Source organism: Antechinus flavipes, chromosome 1 (genome assembly GCF_016432865.1).
Source record: "Antechinus flavipes isolate AdamAnt ecotype Samford, QLD, Australia chromosome 1, AdamAnt_v2, whole genome shotgun sequence".
NCBI lineage: Eukaryota > Metazoa > Chordata > Mammalia > Dasyuromorphia > Dasyuridae > Antechinus > Antechinus flavipes.
The window spans coordinates 680,711,760-680,737,247 of record NC_067398.1 but is presented as its reverse complement, the minus strand read 5'-3'; the positions used below and the strand labels follow the sequence as shown (position 1 = coordinate 680,737,247).

Here is a 25,488-nt window from a genome sequence, read left to right as displayed (position 1 = left end):
CTGAGAGGGCCCTTAACACCAAGGATTCCAGGGCTGGGAGGGCCCTTAAAACACAGATAAGCCAAGACACCCTCTATTTTACAAAGGGAAAAAACTTAAGCCCATAGAAGGAAGAAACATGGAAGTAAAGAAAGCTAGATTTGAATTCCAGACTCTGATTGACCATGAACATCTCGAAAGGTATGGCTATTTTGTGAAAAGCAACAAGATCTGGAGACTGAGATCCTGGGTTTGAATTCTGGCTCAATGCCCTTACTACCTACATGATGTGTATCAAATCACTTTACCAGAATGAGCCTTTCTTCATCCTCTGTACAAGGCCAGCCAGGGAGACCAGCCTCCTCTTCCAACTCTCACTTTTCCATTCTCAGCCTTTCATTCTACCTCAGCCTCTTCTGCCAGATGGGAATAATTAAGGATGCACCACCTAGCTGTATGATCCTAGACAAGTCACTAAAATACTCTGAGTTTCTATTTCTACATCTGCATAATTATGTTTGAGCAAAAGGAGCAGAACTAGAACAATTTACAGACTGACACTAGCACTATGGAGAAGACCAATGTGGAGAGACTTGAGATCATTGATGCAGCAGTGATGAACCACAAGTCCAGAACTCTAAAGACATTTCCACCATGTCTAGTAACCTCTTTTTATAGAGGAGGAAACTGAGACAAATAGAGATTAACTGACTTGATCAAAGTCCCATATCTATTGGGAGGGAGAGATAATATATACCTGTAAAATAAATTTATTCAAAAATTATTTGCATTCTCTAACTCTCAGAGTACTGTGTGAGTCAAATGAGAAAATGTATTTAAAACTCTATCAATGTTAGCTATTTATTATTATTATTATTAATACCTATCCCACAAGTATGTGGTAGGGAAAATATTTTTAAGAGCTACAAAAATAGAAACTCTTATTGCAAAAAATGAGAAAAGTCAGCTTCATTCAAACATCAACCATTTCTTTTATCAGGGACTATTTTACTCTTGGCTTTTTCAAAATACTTACACTCTCTCTGGACAATTATCAGGTTGGTCCAGGTACCCTCCATCCATTACAAACTTCAGGACCTGCTCATTGGACAGGCCTTGGTAAGGCTGTTCAGCCAGGCTGCTGATCTCCCACAGGACCACACCAAAGGACCTGTGAGCAAAAGCATGGAGACAATGGTCAGAGGGAACAGCCTTCTTGTGGGCAGCCCCAAAGCTCTGAAATCCACCCTCTTTCCAACTCATTACTGAAGTCCACCAGGTCCTGGGAGACCCTGATTGGGCAACATGCCCTTCTCACTTACCACACGTCCGAATAGGTAGTAAAGACACCATCTTTTAAAGATTCTGGCGCCATCCACCTCACTGGGAGCAAACCCTTGCCCCCTTTTCGATAATAATCTGTCTCATAGATGTCTCTGGTCATCCCAAAGTCTGGCAACAAACAGTTTAAAGGCTGTTAGAAACCTCACGACAACTCACTCCCTTCATCCCATTCCCCCAACTCACAATCTGCCACCAATCTTTCCTCTCCCAACCACATGGTCTACAAAAAACCTGAAGTGACTAATGTGGGGAATCTAGGAATCAAGCCTAGCCACAGAGTTGGTCATTTTAATTATCATATCACTCAATTGCTGGAAAAATTTTCAGGAGTTCCCCACTGTCTCCTAAATAAAGTTACAATTCTGCCTGGCATTCAAGGATTTCCACAATCCAACCACATAATAAGCTTTTTAGCCTTCTCTCCTATGACTTTCCCCAAAATGTGCTATGAACTCTCCTGCCTCTTTGCCTTTCTTGTTCTGTTCTTTTCTCCTAGAATGCCCTTCATCCCTCCTCCTTCTATATTTCTTCACCCTTTAAAGGTCAAATTGTGCTGTCTCCTTCAGTAATCTTGCCCTCTCACCCGTTCAATAACTACCACTTTATCACCTTCCTTGGATCACAAGTCAAGCTTAACACATACTGTTTGCATCACATAATATTATCTATTATTGCTAACTGTATTTGTGCCTCTCCCTTTGAGACTGGGCACTTCATGAGGGCAGGGACCCCACTCCAGACTCAACAGTATACTGGAGCCAATCTCCTCGTGACAGACTTGATTGTTAAATTTTCAGTGTGAGCATTTACTTCTCAGAAATAGGCAAACCGAAATCAGGGCTTGATTTATTGTTTTGCTGACTGTTTAATCTTAAATGATGCAGATTAAACTTCAAAGTGTGCCATGCAGATTTTGTTCTTAGGTTTGGATTTTTTTCCCCACCCTAGGGACCTGGTTGTTAAATATTTACCAAACATCCCTCACTGGAAAACACCTTAGAAACTCCTCTTATTCATGGAATCTCAGCACCATAGGTTCACAGATTCTGCTTTTGAGGCCCTGGATTTTGCCATTATATTTCAGCTGCTTAAAACAATCCTCCATGCCCCCGTGTGGGTACTTGGGCATCTATCCTACCTCCCTTAATCTTATTTCCCTTGCTTTTCAGCGTTCTTTTGTGTGAGGTCTTCCTCCATTAGAATGGAAGCTCCTTGAGGAAAGTGACCCTCCCTCTCTTTGCTCTTGTATTAATACCTCCAGCACTTAGCACACTGGCTGGCATATTTGCTTAATAAATGCTTTCTGCTTGCACTGTCCCAAGGAAATTACAAGTCATTTAGTTTAGCCTCATTTTGCAGATAAAGAAACTGAGACCCAGAGAGACTGATATGTCCTGAGTCACACTGGGAGTGAACGGCGTAAAAAGACTATATATTACCTAGAATTTTCCTCTTTCTCAGCATTAGAACACAGCAGGTACTTAATGACTGTCTACTTAATTGCAAAGAGTAAGCAAACGCAGTCCCCTCTCAAATTTGGTCTCAGATGAGATTGGTTCCCCCACTCTCCACAACCTACCTCCTATCTTTACAGTAAAGTCTTCGGCAACCATACAATTTCGGGCAGCGAGGTCCCTGTGAACAAATTTCTTGGCATTCAAATAGGCCATGCCATCGGCGATCTCCACAGCCATCTGTATGATCTCCCGGAGGCTGGGAGGAGGACGACCAGGGTTGTTCTAAAGGAAGAACAGGTGGGTGAGTGGAGTAAAAACTCAGAAGAAATGAGCTCCAAAAATTGTTCCTTAGGCTCTTGGGGGACCAACTGACCTCTGCATCTGGCCTCAGGGAGCGGAGGTAACTCTTCAGGTCCCCGTGCACCATCAGCTCCATGACCACCAGGGTGGGCTGCCCTTTGGAGACCACCCCCAGGAGGCGGACCTGCGGAGTGAAGACAGACGGCTTAGGCAAATATCCCTGGGCAGGATTTGGGGAAGGGTGGAATGGGGGGGCGAGGAAGAGAGTCACAAAACTCAGAAGGGCCCTCCAAAGGGAGAGACTCATTGGCTGAAAGGAACTTTAGCCTGTGTCAACTCCATTTTCCTTCAAATTCAGATGTATGGTGCTCATTTTATTCCTCTGGGTAATTTTTTTCTTTCCTCTGCCCTTGGTTCTTTTCTTTCCCTGAAACCATGAATTATTAGCCCAGGACAAGGACCAGAGAAGGCCTTTCTCTGTCTTTTCCAGGTTGCACTAACTGCATTAGAGCAGGGTCTGGGTCTGCTCTTTTGTTACCCCCCAGACTGGGGGCTCCCCAAGGGCAGGGCGTGGGTCTGCTCCCTCTTACCTGTCTCTCCCCTAACCTTCCCATCTGAAGAACACTGGGCACATGTTATTTACAGAGTGATTTTTCTCCCCCCATGGATGATCCGGGATTGATAGCGCTCTTGGTGCATTTTTGAAAGTCCCATTGACAAACACGGTCGCCACTCACCACATGATGGCAGCTGAAGCCCTTCATGACGGAGGCCTCGTTCAGAAACTCAATACGTTCCCGGAGGCTGGCAGACTCATTCACGGTCTTCACGGCCACGCGGGTCTCGGCCTCCCCCTTGACAATATCCTTGGCATTGCCCTCATACACCATGCCAAAAGAGCCTTGGCCAAGCTCACGGAGGAGGCTGATTTTCTCTCGAGCGACTTCCCACTCGTCTGGTACATAAACTGCAAAAGCCCCCAAAGACCCTCGGTGTTGGCGGCACTCCCATGGCCCCCTTTCCAGAGGGCTCTGCAGTCCCTCTCACCCTAGAACCTTACCGCAGCCCTTTTGTAGGGAGGCTTGCCCAGGGCCACCCCAATTAATTGGAGTTAAGAGTGGAACCCAGCTCAAAATCACAGAGCAGAAAGAGACCCAGAGGCCATGGGGCGCCAATGCCCTCATTTCATGGAGATCTAGAGTGAGCTAGTCAGAGGCAGAGTCGTGTGGATCTGAGACATTCCTGGTGCACTCTCCTCAAGGCTCCTTTCAAAATGACATCCTCAAGTCAGCGGTAGGTACAGAGAGGGTGGGAGCTCCAGAGTGTAACTCAGGACTAAGGGAGGAAGGGCTGAAAATGGAAGGTTGGCCAGTTCTGTCACCCGCATTCTCTAATCTCATTTAACAAGAGAGGACATACATGCACTGGGGATGTACACACTCATACACACAGCACGGGCTCACACATGACTCAGTAGTAAGGGGAGAGGGGCCAAAACTGAACAATTCTTCTAAAACCAATGGCCCACATGTCCCCACGGGGCGAGGTGCTCACCATCACTGGCACTGAGGTATTCTGGATTGGAAGAGGCGAACAGGGGGCCCGTCGGTCCTTCCGTTTGCCTGGAATAACAGGGAAGGAAAAACCTAAATGGCTTTAGATCCTACATGGAAGCCTAAAAAGTGTTAGGTTCTTTGAGAAATCCTGAGGGTCATTCTATTTTCTGTGGAACCTTTGGATTCATAAGACTCAGAATGTTATAGTCATGAGATTCTTGGTAGAACCCAGCAATTGGTTAGATTTTGTCAAAAGTCCCTTGTGAATTCATTCATAGGAATAAATTACTAATAGAACCCCTGCAAATTCCCTACAGTTTTTACAGTGCTGTGTGGATCGCTCAATTCTTTGGAGAGGAAGGGGGATCCAGAATCCTCTAAATGACTCAGTTCTTCAGGGAATCCTAAACACCAAAGGATTCTTAATGAGGGCTCAGCATTCACCAGCTTAAAGAATCCTGGAAAGAGCCCGCTTTTCTATATAATTCTGGAATCTCTAGGTTCCTTAAAGATATATTCATTTTATGGAGGAGACAGGGATAGGGGATAGAGGGAAATCTTCTACCAATGCAGGTGAGAACCTTTTCTGCAGTTTTCACTTTTAAGAGAGTTGCTGAGGGCGCTGAAAGGTGAAATCATTTATCGAAGCGTCACAAAGCTAGTATGGGTCAGAAATGAGACTTGAATCCAGATCTGTCTGGCTTTTAGATCAGCTTTCAATCCATTACATCTTATGCCCTAACCAAATCATAAATCATCAGTATGGCAGGAGTACAGAGGGTTATTCAATCTTTTCTACTGTCTAGTATTTTCCCTGTAAAATATGGTCTTTCGGTGTATGTGTCATATAGAGGGACTATTTATCCTGAATCAATTCCCCAAACCCTATATACAGAAGGCATTTAATAAATGCTTGCTGAGCAATGCATGTTTTAAGTCCCATAGTTCTCCCATTTGGAAAATCACCAGAGGTGCTAGTTAGTATCTAGAACACAAGGCCCCAGAGGCAGACTTTGGGTTTTGACTGGTAGTGAATAACAATCTAACCCCATTGTAACCTGATCATCATTTGGGTTTTCTTGCGTGTGTGTGTGTGTGTGTGTGTGTGTGTGTGTGTGTGTGTGTGTGTAAGTTGTCTTTATGTATGTCTCTTTGTGCTACCAAAATATCATCAGTACTTTCCTTTCTAGGCTATTTGCCCCCCTTTTTTAGTTTAAAATTTTAATTTTATTATCTCATACTTACCTCTTCTTCACAACGACATAAAGAACTACAACCACGCTGATCAAGAAAATGATAATGATGACTGGGCCGATGACAATTTTTGCAATATTCGATGGGACATCTACTAAAACAACAACAAAAAAGGTAACGTTCATACAATGTCAATTTGGAGACCTAGATTCAAAATCTGCCACTGACATTTAATAGCTATGTGACCTTGAAGAAGAAAGTCCATCTCTCTTGCACAGTTTCCTCCTCTTTAAGGTAAAAGGTTTGGCTTATCTGGTCTCTAAGATCCCTTCCACCTTAGAATCTATAAGCTGATTTTCTAACACTGTTCACATAGCATCATTGGTCATGGATTCAAAGACACGCTATCCATCTGAAATCCCACCTTATCTTTCTTGGTCTCCTTTAAGCCTAGGGCCTTTTGTCTAAGATTATCTCCAATTTATTCCGGCGTGCAGCTCATTCATACATAGTTCGAGGTGTATTTTCTCCTTCATTTGAATGTCAGAATGGACAGGACTTATTTTTGCCTTTCTCTATATCTCTAGGACTTAGCACTGTGACTGACCCATAGTAGGTGTTTAATAAATACTTATTGACTAATGGACTGAAATCTGTCTCCTCTGCCCCTTGGCAACTGTCCCCTGGATGTTATCTCCAGGGAGAGTTTCCTCACTGTCCCTGATTCACAGCTTAGGGTCTATCCCTGCTTCCTACCTGTGTCCCACAGATTTTCACAGTTGGAAAAAATTTTAGACATCACCTTGTCCAATTTCCTGAAGATACAGGTGAGGAAACTGAGCTGACGGTGAAGTATTTTGCCCAACTACCCACAGATCTTGAGAGTATTAGCAAACATAAATAGCAATCATTTCTGTGTTGGCCAGAAATCCTGAGGGTCTCATCCTCTCAGATTTATTTATTTATATATTTTTTTATTTTTGATTAGGTGAAAGAGGCCATTCCTTGCCTCGGTTGCTATGTAGCCTTAATCATTGAATGGGTGCTGCCCATTTCAGTTGTCAAACCTGTTGAAGACCTTAGCTTAGAAAGGCTAAGGTCTCCCACTGCATTTAGGGCCATCTCCGGTCATTCTGATCTATATCTGGCCAATAGAGCTAAATGGCTCTGGAGGGGAAAGTGAGGCAGATGACCTTGCCTAGCTCTCCCTCACTTAAATCTGATTCACTTGCATGTTACAGCATCATTTCCTTGATGTAATGGTTGTCTTCAAGAACGGAAGACAAACAACAGTAGAAGAGATAGCATGCTAGCCTTGAAATGGGGAACCTGGATTCAAATTCCAACATTAACGCTTGCTGCTAAGTGACTGAGCAATTCTCCTGGTGTCTCTGAACCTCAGTTTCTCTCTCTTTAAAATAAGGATATTAGATGGAAACATTTTACATGACTGTACATGTAAAACTTATATTAGACTGCTTACTGTCTCAAAGAAGGGAAAGGAAAGGGAAGTTCAAAAATGTTTAAAATTGTTTGAAATGTAATTGAGGGAAAAATAAAATATTACTAAAAATAAGGATAATGGCTAATAACACACTAATATAAAATGTATAAATAACTAAGAATATAATATCTAAGTTCACAAGACCACTATAAGACTCATATAAAATAATGGATATAAAGTATTTTGCAATCTATAAAAGTCAAGAAGAATGTTAGCTGCTACTATTACCACTGTTAGCAACATAATTATTAGTGAATGACAAACTGGGAAAACATTTTCACAGTTAAAGGTTCTGATAAAGGCCTCATCTCCAAAATATATAGAGAACTGACTCAAATTTATAAGAAATCAAGCCATTCTCCAATTGATAAATGGTCAAAGGATATGAACAGACAATTTTCAGAGGATGAGATTGAAACTATTACCACTCATATGAAAGAGTGTTCCAAATCATTATTGATCAGAGAAATGCAAATTAAGACAACTCTGAGATACCACTACACACCTGTCAGATTGGCTAAGATGACAGGAAAAAATAATGATGAATGTTGGAGGGGATGCGGGAAAACTGGGACACTAATGCATTGTTGGTGGAGTTGTGAACGAATCCAACCATTCTGGAGAGCAATCTGGAATTATGCCCAAAAAATTATCAAAATGTGCATATCCTTTGATCCAGCAGTGTTTCTATTGGGCTTATATCCCAAAGAAATACTAAAGAAGGGAAAGGGACCTGTATGTGCCAAAATGTTTGTAGCAGCCCTGTTTGTAGTGGCTAGAAACTGGAAAATGAATGGATGCCCATCAATTGGAGAATGGCTGGGTAAATTGTGGTATATGAATGTTATGGAATATTATTGTTCTGTAAGAAATGACCAGCAGGATGAATACAGAGAGGCTTGGAGAGACCTTCATGAACTGATGCTAAGTGAAATGAGCAGAACCAGGAGATCATTATACACTTCGACAACGATATTGTATGAGGACATATTTTGATGGAAGTGGATTTCTTTGACAAAGAGACCTGAGTTTCAATTGATAAATGACGGACAAAAGCAGCTACACCCAAAGAAAGAACACTGGGAAACGAATGTGAACTATCTGCATTTTTGTTTTTCTTCCCCGATTATTTATACCTTCTGAATCCAATTCTCCCTACGCAACAAGAGAACTGTTCGGTTCTGCAAACATATATTGTATCTAGGATATACTGCAACATATCCAACATATAAAGGACTGCTTGCCATCTAGGGGAGGGGGTGGAGGGAGGGAGGGGAAAAAAATCGGAACAGAAATGAGTGTCAATATAATGTAATTATTAAATAAAAAATTTAAAAAAAAATTAATTATTAGTGAATGGCAAGGCTTTACAGTTTGTGAAACACTTTTTTTACCTTGAATGGTGCATTTGATCCTCATTTGTGAGGATGGGGGAACTATTATCTGCAGTTTTTAGATGAGGAGGTTAATCTAATAGAGACCAAATGGCTGGCCTGGGGTCACATTGCTAACCACGGTCTAAGGCACAATTTGAACTCTTTGGACTGCAAACTCATTACATGTTCCACACTTATCACGTAAACTCCTATGTCCTTGTTGCCCATATATTTGTCTTGGGGAATTTCTTGACTAGAGCCCAACTTCAATTCTGTCTCCTATAGGAAGCTTGCTCTGGGCACACATGCCCCCCCACGTGTGAGCACACGCGCACACACACACACACACACACACACACACACAAAGACACACATATATTATCTGTCTCTGTCTCTCTCTCCCTCCGTCTCCCTCTCTCCTTCTCTTCCTTCCTCCTCTTTCTTTCTCTCTCTTCTCTTTTCTTCCCTTCTCTTCTTGCAGCACCGTCCAAGTCACCCGTTTAGCTGTGATCACACAACACCTCTTCAGTGAGATTATAGGATGCTCTAGCAAAGGACTGAGTCTCAGAAGGCTTTACAGTGTATATAATTCTTGGCACACAATAGGCAAGTCATTCCTGACTGATAGAAGGAACTTACAATAATCTGCAACGTAGAAGTAGGTATGTTCAGTCCACGAACCATTTCCCGCCAAAGAGGTAGCTCGGATGCGAACGGTGTAGTTGCCTGGCTGGAGAACTCGGAATCTGCAGCCTTGTTCATTGGCATAACGTTTGCGGGAAACACAGAGATGCAGTTCCTGATTGGGGGGAGAGGAAAGTTGGGGAAAGATAGGGGCAAGAGGAAGAATAGAGAGAAGGGGTTATCTTTCGTTTTTCTTGTTTTGGTATAATCCTACAATTTCAAATTCACACGAGCCTGCATAGGCAGCCAAATCTGCCATTTTTAGCAAGGTGAGGGATCGGCCTGATGGGAAGTGCTCAGCCCCTCAAGCCTGCATTGAGCAGGAAGCTCTGATAAGAAACACACTGAAGAATCTCAGAGCAGTTAACAAGGATGGAGATTATCCAACAAATGCAGACACCCAGTTGTCCTATGCTTTCATATAGACACATCAAAGATCCCAGATTTAGGGTTAAAAGGGTCCTTACAGATGCAAATTCAACCCCATCACTTTACACTTGGGAGGGGCAGTGATTTGGCCAGTCACAAAAGGAGTAAATAGCAGAGATGGTTTGAACCCAGGTGTTCCCAACTCCTAAGTCCAGCACCCTATTCACTATGCTTTGATGGTTCTCATTACCCCCATAAAAGTCCCAGAAGGCAAACAAAGAAGGGGATAAGTATGCCCACTTTGCTGATGGGGAACCTAAAATCCAGAGGGAGGAAAAGTGACACAATAATAGATCCGTGGAAGAGCTGAGACTCAGATCCAAATTTCCTGACCCTCAGTTCAGGGGTCTTTCCACTAAAAATGATAATGACAATAATGACTAAAAATGATACTGCCCTATTTTTACAAGTATTTTAAAGTTTACAAGTACTTTATTCCAAGAGACAGCTTGGTGGCACAGGAGCTAGAACCCTGGGAACCTCATCAGGAAGATCTGAATTCAAATCTAGACTCAAATACTTACTAGCTGGGTGTCTGTACACGTCATTTAATCTCTGTTTGCCTCGTTTCTTCATCTACAGAATGAGGCTAATAGCAGCAATTACTTCACAGGATTGTTGTGAGAACCAAAAGAAGTAATATTTATGAAGCACTTAGTATGCTGGCCAGAGTAGGTGCCATAGAAATATTTATTTCCTTTCTTTCTCTTCCCTTCCCCCTCAGTGAGTCAGTGTATATTCCCATTTCACAGATGAAAAAATTAAAGCTTGGAAAGAGTTAAATGATTTGCCTACAGTCACAGAACTCAAAAAAAATTACTAAAATACTTTAATCAGGAATTCTGACAGCTCACATTTATACAGACTGTTTAGTTTTGTAAAGCACTTAACCCAGATTACTTCTTTTAATTCTCACAAAACCCTATGAATTGGGTGCTATTATTATTTCCATTTTATAGATGGGGAAAATGAGGTTAGGCAAGTTTAAATAATTTGCTGCAGGTCAACAGCTAGTAAGTAGCTGAGAAGGGATCTGAACCCATCTTACTGCTCCTTCTGCTACTCCGCAGTCATATCCACACAAAGCTGCCAGTCCCTTCATTTTATAAAAGAGTTAAAAAGAAGCCCAGTGTGGGCAAGTTACTGCGCCAAAGTCAATAAGTTAATCAAGCATCAAATCGGGGGGAAAACCAAATTCTCCCAGGATCTCAGGCTAGGGTCTCAGGCTGCCTTCGTGGGTACAGCACAAAGTAACTGCTTAATAAATGCTTGGTAAGTAACTGACTGAGTGGGTCAGGGCTAAGAGATAAAGGTATCCAATCAATCATGACAGAAAGGAAGAAGGATAGCGCCCCATTCCTTCTCCATTCTTCCCAGGCTTCTTTCAGGAAGGATTTCTTTCTTCCTTTATGGGCTTATAACCTAATTAAGACCATGATGACGCCAGTGGCAAGAACTCCCATGAAAGAGAGCAGAAAAGAAGGAGGGAACCGCAAAGGTCCCCATTACAGTGCGCAGTGGTTGTAAGAACTCCGCCGTGAGTCCAGAAGCCTTGGTTCAAATCCCAATTCTGACACTTCCTAGCAGGGGCATCCTGGGCAAATAACTTTGCCTTAATTATTAACTCATCTGTAAAATGGGGGTGAGGATGCCTGAATTATCTAGTTTATCTATTATTCAGGAAAAGCTCTTCATAAAAATATAATGTACTGTGTAAAGGGCAGTTAGTGACCCACTCTCCACTAAGAAGATCGTCCATCTATTCTCTCTTTATATTTTATATGTCCCGGCCTTCCCCATTAAAATGTGAGCTTCTTCAAAGAAGGGATTGGTTTTTGCCTTTCTTTGAACCCCCACAATTTAGCTAGGGAGATTCCACATACGGTCAGGCACAGAGAAAACACTTAGGTCCTTGTTGATTGAGCGGCTGACTTCAAGGCCCATGTTAGAGCAGCACTTGGTAGAAAACATGAATGGGAGGAAAAAGAGCTTGAAACCCATCCCATACACGGAGCATGTGACCCTGATCACCAGCAAGAAAATCAACCAGAAAAACAACGCTGTTCAAAGGTTACACTCTTCCAGGTAGAATCAGTCATGGATCAGAGAACAGAGGCTGAATTCAGGGCAAATACGAGGGGCAGCCATCCTGGAACAGCCCCAGGCCAGCTTACCAATACCCCAGGAGTGGGCAATCAGAGACAAGGAATGGGTGAAAAGCAGCTAAACCAGCAACTGGGCTTCTTGGTTTAGGTAATAAACACTGGATTTGGAGTCGAAAGTTCATATCTCAGTTGGCCATTTACTGATCTGACTCCATCCCATCTTCTCCAGAAGAAGATTCTCCTCCATCTACTATTCCCATTCTCTCATCTTCAATCTCTCTTTCATCTCCTGGATCCTTCCTTACTACCTACAAACACCCCTATGTCTCTTATATCCTTAAAGACTGTCAATCGATCCATTCCACTAACTCACTTCAGTCATCTTGCATTTGTGTCTAACTTTTCATGATCCTACTTGGGGTTCTCATGGCAGAGATACTAGAGTGGTTTGCTATTTCCTTCTGTGGCTCATTTTACAGAGGAAGAAACTGAGGCAAACATGGTGAAGTGATTTGCCCAGTCACACAGCTAAAAGTTTTGATTTGAACTAAAATTTTCCTGCATCCAGGTTTGGAGCTCCATCTGTTTTGCCATCCAGCTGTCCCTGTTTGACGATCGATGCCAAACCCAATGTCTATTTTCTCGAACCTCCTCCTTCTTGACCTTTCTGTGGTCAATACTCTCTTAATCACCCTCTTCTTGATACTTTCTTTTTCTCAGGTCTCCATGACACAATCCTATCTTGGCTCTCCTCCTTACCTCTCTAAACACTTTTTTAAAAAATCACCTTTACTGGATCTTCACCATTCAGATCATTCCCATTAATTGTGGATGTCCTAAGGGCTCTAATTCTAGGCCATCTTCTCTTTTCCCTCTATATTTTACTGGGGGATCTCATCAGCTATCATGAACTTGATGCTGATGATTCTCAGATACATTTATTCAGCCCTAAGCTAGATTCATATTTCCAATGGGCTGTTGGTCATCTAAAAATGGAATTTCTGCAGATATCTAAAACTTAATCCATTCAAAACTTAATTATTGGGGCAGCTAGGTAGCACAGTGGATAGAGCTCCATCCCTGAAGTCAGGAGGACCTAGGTTCAAATCTGCCCTCAGACACTTAACACTTCCCAGCTGTGTGACCCTAGGCAAGTCACAACCCCAATTTCCTTAGCAAAAAACCCCCACCACCTTAATTTTCTTTCCCCTTAAATTCTTCCCCTTTTGAATTTCCCTGTTACTGCTGAGACCACCATCTTTCCAGTTACTCAGGCTCAAAACATAGATGCCATCCTCACCAGCTCTCACTTCCCATATCCAAACTGTTAACTGTGCCAATTTAGTGCCTCTAATCTTCCTACCACCCACTCCTCTGACACTATCCCCACCTCCTGCTTGAATGGACCATTGCAATACTTTGTTTAATTGCCTCAAATCCTTTCGCAACCAACTTCAATCCGCTTTCCACTCAATTGTCAAATTAATCCTGTCATTTCCATATTCAACAAATTCTTAGAGTTTCTTATTATCTCCAGAATCAAATATAAAATACCATTTGACTTTTAAAATCTTTAATAATCTGGCCTCTTTCTATTGTTTCTATCACCCTGGTTTTCCTCACACAAGATACTCCATGTTCCAAACTCCGGCTAACATCATCCTTTGCCCCATGCCCGAAACACTCTCCTTCTTCATCTCCCAGCTCCGGCTTCTTTCAAGTCCAAGACAAAATCTTATTGTCCCAAGCAGCCTATCTCATTTTCCCATAATGCTTCTCTCTGTCAGTTACCTCCAATTTAGCCTGGCTCTATCTTGTTTCTACATAGTTGTTTATATGTTGTCTCTTCCATTAGACTGGAAGCTTTTTGAGGACATAATACATATTTGCTTTTCTTTGCATTTTCAGAACTTAGTACAGTGCCTGGCAAATAGTAAGTCCTCAATAAATGCTTGTTGATTTGACATAGCCCAACTTAGAAATAAGCAGGTTAGTCGAGAGATTGAATGCTCTTCTCTTTAAATAAAATCAGTAGAAGCAGGAGAGACATTTTCTTAAGAAACTCTCTTTGGCTACTGGTGGTGCAGTGGCAGGGCCAAGAGTCAGAAAAATCTAAATTCACATCCAACCTCAAATACTTACTAGCCTTATGATCCTGGACAAGTCATTTAATCTCTATTTACCTCAGACTGTTCAACTTCTTCAATACCACCTGGTGCCTTCCAGGACTTTGTGAGGATCAAATGAGGTAAAGTTGGTATGGTTAGGTAATTAGTAAATGCTTGTTTTCTTCCTTCCTCCCCTCCCCTCATAACACTCCCTCTAGCCCCAGTCAGCCACACAAAAAACCTAGGGAATGGAGCAACCTAGTTTCAGGAGGGATTTATTGTAACCATTAGTTCTAAAATCCTCCAAGGTTACCATATATAAAACCCACACGGATTGAAGGAGGAAGTTGGCATAAAACTCAGGGCCACACAAATGAAAAATAGCTTAGAGCACTGATGTCAGAGCTGGAGAAGGGGGCCTTAGAACAGGGGTTCTTAACCTAGGCTGTGTAAATTATTATTAATTTTTTTTTTTTTTTGCTGAGGCAAATGGGGTTAAGTAACTTGCCCAAGGTCACATAACTAGGAAGTGTTAAGTGTCTAGGCCAGATTTGAATTCAGGTCCTCCTGACTTCAGGGATGGAGCTCTATCCACTATGCCACCTTGATATCCTAACATATCAATTTTTTAAAAAGGTCATGGACCCCAGGTTAAGAACTCCTTTACTAAATAAGTTTGGAAGACAAAAACACTTGCACTATGCCAGGCACTGTGCAAAGCACTTGTTTCACTGGAACCTCATGAGGAAGCTCCTGACAGATAAGGGGGGGTACTTGGGGTACAGACCTAGACATGTTTTTTGGACATGGCCAATAGGGAAATTTGTTTTGTTTGACTCTGTTCTTCCAACATTACCTTCATCAATGGGGGGGAGAGAAGAGGTAGGAAGGATAGAAATTTTTTTGTTCATTGAAAACTTTTTTTAATGTATTATATATTTTAGTGTAAAAAATTAAACCCTATAGTACATAATCTCTATGATTCCTTTCAGCTTTAGAGAATAATTTTTAAATCATTTAATCTCTCAATACCCTCAGGAAACTCTTTAAGCCTCTAAATTGTAAAACAGTTACCTATCTGTGTCAGTAGAGGGAGCTTTCTCACTGGGAATTTCCTATAAAATAGGTAATTGACTTAAAAAAAATCCTTTGTAAATCCTCTGATTCATTTATGCCCATGTCAGATTCTTCTGTGAAATGTAAACTTCTTGAAGACAGGGAATATTTCTTTGTTTTCTTATACCCTGAGGCCTTAGGCCAATGTCTGATACATTTTAGACATTCAATAAATGCTTCTTTAATTGAAGACATGTAGACAGGGTAACACTCCTCCTCCCACCCCCCTGCCCAACTCTCATGTAAAATTTAAGTTCCATGAGAGCAGAAACTGTTTCATTTTTATCTCCATATGCCTAGTGCCTAACATAGCATCTGGCACACTGTAGGAGCTTAATAAATGCTTATTGAGTCACTGAACGCATGCCCAGCTTCCCAATCCCTAGTCACTAGGTCCAGGTATAGAAATAGATTATGAGATAAATGGGAAATTGAATGAAGATCCATCAGTGTTATAAAACACATAAAAGAAGGAGGCAGTAGCAAAGCCAGGACTCAAATTGGAGTCCTCTGTGCACCCGCAGATAGAGGGTCCCTTCACCTCAGTGTCTCCAACGCGCCAGTAATTGACTTCATAGAGAATAATAAGGCCATTGGGATGTTTGGGCTCCTGCCACCGCAGATGGACAACGTTGTTCTCAAGCACCTCATGGATCACTGCCCCGACAATATCATCAGCCTTGGCTAGAAAAAAACAAAAATCTGAAGGTCAGAATACCAGAACAGAAGGATCACAATCAGTCAACTGGAAACCTGTGGAGGGACCCAAAGTACCTTGGCCTGGTCCCCATTCTTAAACAAAGGGGTCTGTGTGAAGGATCAGCATTTGCTTCTGTTTCTGTTTTGTTTTGAGACTAGGTCCTCCCTCTCTCATTCAGGCTGAAAGTGAAGCGCTCACAGGTCTGTTCAGAATGAGAGCTTTGACCTACTCTGTTTCTCACCTGGGTTAGTTTGCCCCTCTATAAACAGCCTAGTAGCCTCCTGTTCTTTGGGGGTCACTATATATTAGCCAAGCTGTACTGCAGCTCAGAACTCCTGAGCTCAGTCGATCCACCAGTCTCATCCTCCCAGGAAGCCTGGATTTTACCAGGTGATGGCAGGATCACAGGTATAAAGTTAAAAGAGAACTCACAGGCATCAAGATTAACTTCTTAGTTTATGAATGAAGAAAAAGAAGAGGAGTGATTTGTTCAAATTAAATCCATAATAAACCAAAGTAAGTATTTATTTCAAAGTTACCAAATTTTGGAAAGTAATTCAAATGGTATACTTCACGTCAAATTACTTTACAAAAGTTTAAAAAATATATCTAAAAGGCTTAGGAATCACAACAGGGATTATGGGATGAATAGTAAATTGATTGAGGATGTGTCAATTTATAAAACATACAATAACTGACAAGGCAAATCCAGAATTCAAGTCTGGGTCTTGTCCTTTAATCTACTTTATTTCTTTATTTATTTCTTTGTTTTTACAACACTGCCTGGGAAATATTTGTCATTTCTTTAACAGCCTTAATCCAAATTTTTCAAGAAATCATAAAGGTGACTAACAGTCACGATCCTCAGAATGCTGAAAGAATTTAACTATCCAGGTTTAAAAAAAACAAAACTCCTTTTCCCCTGGGACCATCAGTGGAAAGGTGCACAGTCCTGTACACACGAAATGGGCCTTGGGTAAATGTTTGTGGAGTGAGTCAGTGAAGGAGGGAATGAAATCATGCGTCACAGAGAAGGCACACGGAAGCTGACTTGCCTTCAGGCATGGTTCTCGCGCTGACATACGCGGCAAGGCTACACCTGGACTCTTGCTCGTCATGGTTGCATGCCTGGAGCTCGATCCTGTAGCCAGTAAAATGCTGAAGGCCAGAAATGACCAGGGACTCCTTAGATTTCACCTTCTCGAAGGGCTTGGGCTCCTCCGTGCTGGCCGGCGCCGTGGTGGAAGAGGTGTTCGAGAAGGAGGACTCCGTGGGTGTCACCACGGTCATGTTTGCCACGCGAACCCGGAGATCCCTTCGCCTCCTCGCCGGCCTAGAACAACACACATACACATACCCCACAGTCTGTGTGCAGCCCTCTGGATGGCACAGAGGACACGATTCACTTGGCACAAAAAGGGTTAAAACGGACGGGTACAAGGGTAAACAACAAACATGACCAACACAACCCGTACACACTAAAATACAAACAGCCCCCATAGGAACAAGCAGCTTAGAACAACTAGAGATGGGTAAGCTCTTTCAGTGTCTTGGGCAGGAGTAGTCAAGGGGACTGGGTTCCTTGGTCAGCCCCACCTTCCGAATCTCCCCTGGGGAGTATCCCCTTGGCCAATGTCAGGTTGGGTCCATATTCTCCTCATGGGTTTGTCAATTACTGCTCTGAATCCTGCAGTCACAAGATTGCAAAATCCTAAATTCATGAGCCAGCATCCCGAATCAAAGGCCAGCTCACACTTAACCCTGTCGCAAACTAACTCTTAAAAGCGTTTCCCAAAGCCCTCTGGTACTACCCGTCAAAACTTTTCTCCCCTAATCATCCCCTCTCTGCCAAACAAGACAAATCACGGAGGGAACCTAACCTACAGAAAGAAGCTGGCAAGAATCTAGATGGTAGTACTGAATGGCAAAGTTCCTCTGAACATCTTTCCCTGATACAAACAGACCACCACTTATCACATCCAAGAAACACGTACGCAGACTTTCTGCATGGAAACGGCAGGCAAAGTGACAGGAATCTAGTCATCACTGAGACACCTTCGAAGCTAATTACAGCTATTGCTAGTAGCTGTCTCTGGAGCTGTACAAGTGCAAAATGCTCCTGGTCCCAGCAAATGAGCTGTCTGCCCGTGTGCAAAAGACCTAGAGACTTCGGTCTGTGATTTCACCAACCAATCATAGTCAGAACCCCTCCCAAGAAGCATGCAAGGTATTGAAGACCCTGAACATTGAAAGGCTTCTGGAAGAAACCAAGGGAGGATGTAAGGATAGAGAATAACAAGGGGAGTTCACATTCTTAAAGCACTTCAAGTTGCAAAGGGCTTTTCATATAACAGTTCTTTAAAGCAGGAAGGACAACTGGTATTTATTTATTTGGGGGTTTGGACTTGTGATTTTTCATGGGGGTGTAGGACTCCCAGTGTGGAAACTCCCTCTGCCAATACCAATCAACATCTGCTTTTCAGACTTGTGATCAGAACACGTGGTTCTGACTGAAACCCACCCTTTGTCCAAGAGGCATCCTTGCACCTGCAAATATTCTTACTATTATTATTAATTATTAACCTCACTTTGCAGATGGGAAAATTGAAGCTTAGAAGGGCTAAACAAAGTAATTGCCCACAGGGTCACAAAGCTAATCAAGTGTTGATCGGATCATGTGTCTAGACCAGGAAGAGATCTTTGAGTTTAATCTAATTCAGGCCCTTCACTTTACAAATAAGGAAACTGAGGCCTAGGGAAGTTAAATGTCACAAATTCACATAGGGAGTGAGCAACAGATTTAAGATTTGAATTAGGGTTCTCTGACCGCCCCCAATGTCACTCTTTTCAGAGTCACTGCTCTAAATGGCTGCCTCCAACTTTGCAAATAGCAGGTATTAAGTATCAATATCAATCAGTACTTAATATCAATACAATTCTGTTGCGAAAGGAGCAACAGCCCCATGGAATTCTGTAATACTTAGCTTACAAAGAGCTTTTCTCCCCGCCATCTTGGGAGGCAAGTAGCACAAAGAGGCAAGTTTCTGCTATACAGAAAATGCCTAGAAATATGACACAACTAGGGACACATAATTAGGAAACCTCAAAGGCAGGATTTGAATGCAGGCTTCTAGCAGCTAACTCAACTAAGCTACAGATAATAATAGCTAGGTCGTGAAAAATAAAGCTACAGTCCACCAAGGCAGAAAGAGAAGATGGTTTTTCTAGAAGTCCCCAAGTGCCAGCTACAAGTCCACTTTGGTTCAGTGAAACTCCTTCCATTGGATTCCTTTTGGAGGAGCTTTCTCCTTTGGGTGGGGTTCAGCCAGCTGCCCTTCAGGGGAAGTTCTATTTCACTCAGATAATCCATGACTCTATAGCTTGGGCATTCTTTTGCCAACCACCCAGTGGCAATGAAGAAACCAATTCTGAATAAACAACTACTTTCTAATAAAAAGCTATATACATCCGTTCCCCCCCCCCTTTTAAACCGAGCCAGCTTTTTCTGGTCAAAAGATAGCTTTGGATCTGTCCAAAGTCCACCATTTTCGCCATACTCGCTCTTGACCTCTCAACCTCTCCCTCCTCCCTCTCCCCCAAAGTTGTTCTGTTTTCCACCTTTCCCTTATCACGTCATTTATCAAGCTATGTATTACAGTGATACCTGTTTGTGCCCTGATTCCTCCCCACTCCACCCCAGCTACACAGGGTCCATCTGCCTCTTATCTAACCCTTTCATTTCCCCCGTGGCTGACCAGGGCTCAACAAGTAACTACACAAACATTTGTTGTGGCTGAAAGAATTAAGCCAGCCGATTCACATGCACAAATCCCAAAGCTGGAGTCTGCAACCCAGTCTCTACCATGCTCTCAGGCTGTGCCCATGGCTGGAAGGCTCTCCCCTCCTCCACTCTGACTGCTTCCTTTAAGTCCCAACTAAAATCTCACCTTTTACAGAAAACCTTCCCCAACTCCTCTTAATTTCAGTGCCTCTCTTCTATTAATCATTCCCCATTTATCCTGTAGGTATCTAGCTTTATATATATTTGCTATCTTCTCTGTTAGAGTATAAGCTCCTTGAGGACAAGAACTGTCATTTGCCTCTTTTTGACTCCCCAATGTTTAGCACATGCTAGGTGCTTAACAAATGTTTCCATTGATTAATTGCTGTTAAAAAAAAAAGATCAAAGTTGTACACTGATTTAAATGGAAAAATGGAACGTACACAGGGGTGCCTGAGGACCATTCTGGGCACCCAGCAGGTGTTCCTTAATGACTTGGTACATCCGGTTGAAGTGTTAGTGAAGCTGGTTTCTCCATCCCACCCAGCCAGCCCCCTGCCCCACCCCAGATGCCATTCATGCGGGGTTGTCATTAGGAGAAAGCTGCAAAGGAGACGCCTTGGAGCGCGTGTTAGGGGGGCCCTGGCTGGTTTAGGAAGCTCCCCTGCAGGACAGCGCCAGGACATGCAAATGCACATTTAAAACCCACAACATGTCACTAAAGGGGATCTGCAACATGAACATCCATCGGCCTCCCCGCCCGCCATCCGCTGCCTCCTGCGGGCCAGAAAGCAAATGAGGGCTAGCAGGGCAGGGTCGGGGCAGGACAAGACAGGGAGGGCAAGAGGCTCACTTCCTACCTAGAGTCGTCAGCGCCATTCCCTGAGGATGCTTTTCTGTGGAAACAAAACCAACCATGTTGAAGGCAGATTGAACTTTGTCGGTTACATATCCTGTGCTTTCATTCCAGGCTGGAGAGTTTGGTCATCCGGACCACAGCTTATAAGACGTGCAGCTAGAAGGGACCTGAGAGACCATCTAAACCAAGCCCTTCATTTTAGAGAGGAAGAAACTAAGACTCAGAAAGGGAAAGCAACTTTTCCAATACCACACAGCAAGTATGTATCTGAGGAGGAATTTTATTTCAAGTCTGGGACTCTTTGGTTCTCCCTTTGCCCAGTCTTCCATATTAGCAGCTTTGAATGCACAGGAGGCTACAAAAGTTCTTCCCAGGCTTGTGTGCTGCTCCCAACGGGGGCATGGCTCAACGAAGCAATATGGGGACAAATTTAGGTGAAAACACTTTTTACACCGCCCACCCCAGCAACTATTTCTCCAGAAAAGAATGTCGTTCATCTCCTCATTGAGAAGTCAGATAGATTCAGGGTGCAGCTAGAGACATCCATTTTGGGACACAGCCAAGCTGTCGATTCATTTAGCTTGGCTATATTTGCTTATTACAAGTACTATTTTTTTTCTTTTTTTCCCTCTTGGTTTTTTAATTAGAGAGGGAGGCTTGGAAGAGGGGTGTTAGCACTGCTGATGTCCCAAAAATAAGAGAAGAGAGAGCTTTCAAATATTTTTTAAATGCACAGAAGACAACAGAAGGAATTTCAGAAGGAAGCAGATGCAAGCGGGGGCAGTTTTGAAAGTAATGTGTGGAATTTATTATAGACTTAAAAAAAAAACCCAAGTGGTATGAAATGCAAATTGTGTTCTGTGTTTGTAGGGAGATGCTCTTTTTTTTTTTTTTTTTGATGCTTAAGTTCAAAAGAAAAAAAATAAAGAAACTGATTTTAGGCAGACCTTAATCACTAGCACAATGCAAGTGAGTTAGGTAATAATAATAACAATAATGATCAATAGCATTTATATAATACTTTAAACTTTGCAAAGTGCTTTACAGATTTCTCAGTTTATCCTCACCACCATCTTGGGAGGTAAGTGCTACTATCCATTTTACAGATGAAGAAACTGAGACTAGGAATAGTAAAGTCACTTGCTCACAGTCACAGAGTCAGAAAGTATCTGAAGTATATAGATCTTCTGGATTCTAGTTCCTACCACTGGCTACTAATGTCATCAGTGCAAGATAACAGAGAAGACCCAGAAGTCAGAAACACAGCATGTGGTGTTTAATTCTTTTTTTTTCCTTATCTAGAAAATGAGGGAGCTGGATTAGGTCTCAAAGACCTTCTGACCTGATGATCCTGACTTGCTAGTTTTCTCTAAGTAAGAAAACAGGTTTTGCTTTTTTTTTTTTTTAAACAAGTCAAACAAGTGTCTGTATTTATTCCTCTGTTGGAGTTCTCTCTGAGAACCGTAGTGACAGTATAAGGGAGAAAATATAAGTGACAAGAACAAGCCAACATATGTGATTTTGTGAAAGAGCTTTGACTTGTTCTGCACAGGGAACTGTTCCCTAAAAATCAGGGGAGTACAGAGACAATCTCACTTATCTAATGTCATACAACTATTAAGAGGTAGGAAGTCCAGCACTCCGAACCACTGTCATACCATCTTTAAATAGCCCCTACATCATTTGATATCAGGTTTGTGTGGTGGATTGATAAATTTTCTAAATTATATTTCTCTTTTTAAATAGTGTTTGTCACAAAGGATGACCCTCTGGTAGTTGCAGGAAGATACTGGGAAATGAAAGGGGTTGAAAAACAAAAAACAAAAGTGAGTAAAAAAGAAAGATATAAAAATGAATTTAAATATAAAAATTTTCTACATCTGTGATTACTGGAAACATGCTAAAATGCTGGCATTTGAAGGAATGATATTTGGGCTTCCTCCACATATAAATATTTTCAGGGTTTCTACTCCCTTAAGAATCAATCAATTCTCATGTCCAAAGGGCTATAAAACTGTGCTTATCCTTTGATCCAGCAATACCACTGCTAGGTCTGTATCTCAGAGATCCATAAAAAGGGGGGGAAATCTATTTGTACAAAAATATTTATAGCAGCTCTTTTGTGATAGCAAAGAACTGGAAGCTGAGGGGATGCCCATCAATTGGGAATGACTAACCAAGCAATGGTATATGATTTTAAGGAAATGTTATGAACTGATGCAAAGCGAAGTGAACAGAACCAGAAGACTGTAAGTAATAGCAATATTGTTCAAAAAAGAATTGTGAATGATTTAGCTATTTTCAGCAATACAATGATCCAAGACAATCTCAAAGTTCTAATCATGAAGCGTAATATCCACCTTCAGAGAAAGAACTGATATTGATTGAATACCAATTGACTGAATTGTGAATGCTGAATACATTATTTTTCACCTTTTATTTTTTTTTCTTTTATTCTAGTCTTCTTGTACAAGAAGACCAACATGGAAATATTTTATATGATTGTACATGTATAACCTATGTCTGATTGCTGTGAGGGAGGGAAGATAGAATTTGAAACTCAAAACTTTAAATAAAAATGTTTAAAATTTTTTTTCAAAAAGAATTAGTCAGTTCTAATAGGCATTTCCTGCTATTAAGAAGCACAATCTTCAATTCCAATAGATTTATGATGGAAAGAGCCATCCACATCCAGAGAGAGAACTCTGGAGATAGAATGTGGATCAAAGCATAGGATTTTCATTTTGTTGTTGTTTGTTTGTTTGCTTGCTTATCTTTCTCTTCTTTTTTCCCCTTTTGATATGATTTTTCTTGCATAACATAATAAATATGGAAATATATTTAGAAGAATTACACATATTTAACTTACATCACATTACCTTGGAGTCTTGGAGAGGAGAATGAGAAGAGGAGAAAAATTTGGAAAATAAAGTTTTGCAAAGATGAATGTTGAAAACTATCTTTGCATGTTTTTGGAAAAATAAAATACTATTGAAAAAATACAACCTTCCAAATCTCTGTTTCTAGAGAAAAAAATGGGGATTATATCTGGGGACTCAAAGGGGTGCAAAATTCAGAGACAAGAGGACCTGGGTTTGAATCTCAGCTCTACCATTTCCTAGTCATGTGACTATGGGCAAATCACATAATTTCTTTAGGCCACTATTTTCTCCTCTATAAGATAAGAAATAGGCCACTTGTTCTCTTAGATCCTTTCCATTTTTATACTCTGGGACGTCATGTCTATGTGCCTCAAAAGGAGAGAATAAATCATTCCTTCATTTTTATTCATATGTGTAAATCTCTCCTCATAAAAACAAGATTTGCAATGATGTGGCAGAGAGAAAAATAAAACAGGAGCTTTAGGATAAAAGGGAGGAAAAGGGGGGGGGGCAAGGGCAGTCCAGGCACAAAGCCTCTGCTGGATTCTATAAGGAGAAAGTAGTTTCTGGTATCTGTGGGGAGGCTGAGAGAGGCTGGTCAGGGAGAGAATCCACAGGAATTGTGTTTGTTGACCAAAGGAAGATTCCCCCACCCAATCTCCCACGTAAGCTACCACTGCCACGGTATGTTTTGGGGCTCCCATTTAAGAGTTCCAGGGGTATAGTTCAAAAAGAAAAAAGAAGAAGAGCTGAAAGGGCTGAAGAAGGATTGCTCAAGTTCTGATTCAAAAGTGGTCTCTGAGACCACTGGGTTAACCAAGCATATCTTTGAGAGTCCCCCAGCACGAGTTCATCTGCTTCTGATTGAGGGAGAACTTATTACTTCCAAAGCAGCACGCCCCAACCATACAATAATCCTTCCAACACTAGAAGACATAACCCACTTCCCCTGAAGTCTCCTCTTCTTCAGGCTAAACACCCCCAGCTCATTTAATTGATCCTTGCATGACATGGTATCCTGTTTCACCAGGAAGGCAGAGAAAAAGGGTGATGGAAAGAGAAAAAAACAGGGTGAGGGAGGGCTGCAGGATGAAGCAAAAAGAGACCAGGAAATGGGATAAAGAAGGAAAATATCACTTCCAGAGTCTCTCAGCACATTCCACTCCCTCCTTGTGCCAGGACTCCCCAAGTTCAGTGGTCAAGATCAGCCAGTGTAAACATTCCTAGTCACATTGGCTCCAAGTCCCACATAGTCCATGTGGACTACAGAGGCAATAGTCGACAGCTTCCCATCATCCTTCAGAGGGATGATACAAGATGGAAAGGGAAGATTAGCCCCATCTTCTGCTATGTCTCTGAATGTACACCAAGGAGGAACAACTCTTCTGGCTGCTGTTATATGGTTACTAAGCCTCCCAACTAAGATCCCTGACGTGATCTAGACAGCACTGAGGATACGCAGCAATTCCAGCAACAAGTACTGGCTTCCAATACTGAACGCTCCGACGCCACCAAATTTCTGGCACAGGGGCTCAGCAGTCTCAGAGAATAAGTCAAAGGGTCATGTATCCTTAGGAATGGCCACAGGTGAATACTGGGAAAGTCATATAAAGGAAAAAAAAGTTATCGATTATAGGATGACTCCAACACAAGGTGGTAGTGCACTGGGCCATGGGAGAAATATGGAGACTGCTTAGAAGAAACATACATGGCCATGGCAATTTTCATAAGATATTCTAACAAGTTGATCCACCAAGTTGAGAGAATGAATGACTTGCTTGCAACAGCTGTTGAATTAAAGAACTTACCTGGCCAGAAATAACTTTAGAAAAGCCAACCACAACCAGAGACTTGCTATCTGCAATTTAACCAGGAGACATAGTTGGAATGGCAAGGAAGCCTTTCCCTGTGGATAATTTATGGGCCATGCTGTGGTTGAATAAAAGTCTTCACAGACTCACATCGAGGGTCCTAAATAGGGGATGGATGAAATAGGACACACTGCATACATTTCAAGGAATCTGTGGACTTGAAAGATATTCTCAGGAAGAAGAAAAGCAGGAAATTTGGGGAAATAATGCCATAATCAAATTCTAGGTTCAATCCCCTCAGGT

General features: G+C 42.0%; 1 protein-coding gene across 2 annotated transcripts in view; it reads right to left on the bottom strand.

Moving 5' to 3' along the window:
* Positions 1-25,488, bottom strand: part of INSR (insulin receptor) — a 153,260-nt gene that overhangs the window by 7,024 nt on the left and 120,748 nt on the right. Inside the window, exons 11-21 of one of the 2 annotated variants that reach the window (XM_051972544.1) lie at positions 20,494-20,529; positions 16,908-17,185; positions 15,694-15,836; positions 9,350-9,509; positions 5,882-5,984; positions 4,635-4,702; positions 3,818-4,047; positions 3,154-3,264; positions 2,903-3,062; positions 1,302-1,431; positions 1,016-1,150 (exon numbers count right to left, since the gene is read on the bottom strand). In XM_051972544.1, the coding sequence (XP_051828504.1) occupies positions 1,016-1,150; positions 1,302-1,431; positions 2,903-3,062; positions 3,154-3,264; positions 3,818-4,047; positions 4,635-4,702; positions 5,882-5,984; positions 9,350-9,509; positions 15,694-15,836; positions 16,908-17,185; positions 20,494-20,529 (1,554 nt within the window). The remainder of the gene's footprint in view (positions 1-1,015; positions 1,151-1,301; positions 1,432-2,902; positions 3,063-3,153; positions 3,265-3,817; positions 4,048-4,634; positions 4,703-5,881; positions 5,985-9,349; positions 9,510-15,693; positions 15,837-16,907; positions 17,186-20,493; positions 20,530-25,488) is intronic. The other variant, XM_051972545.1, reaches the window with a different exon arrangement.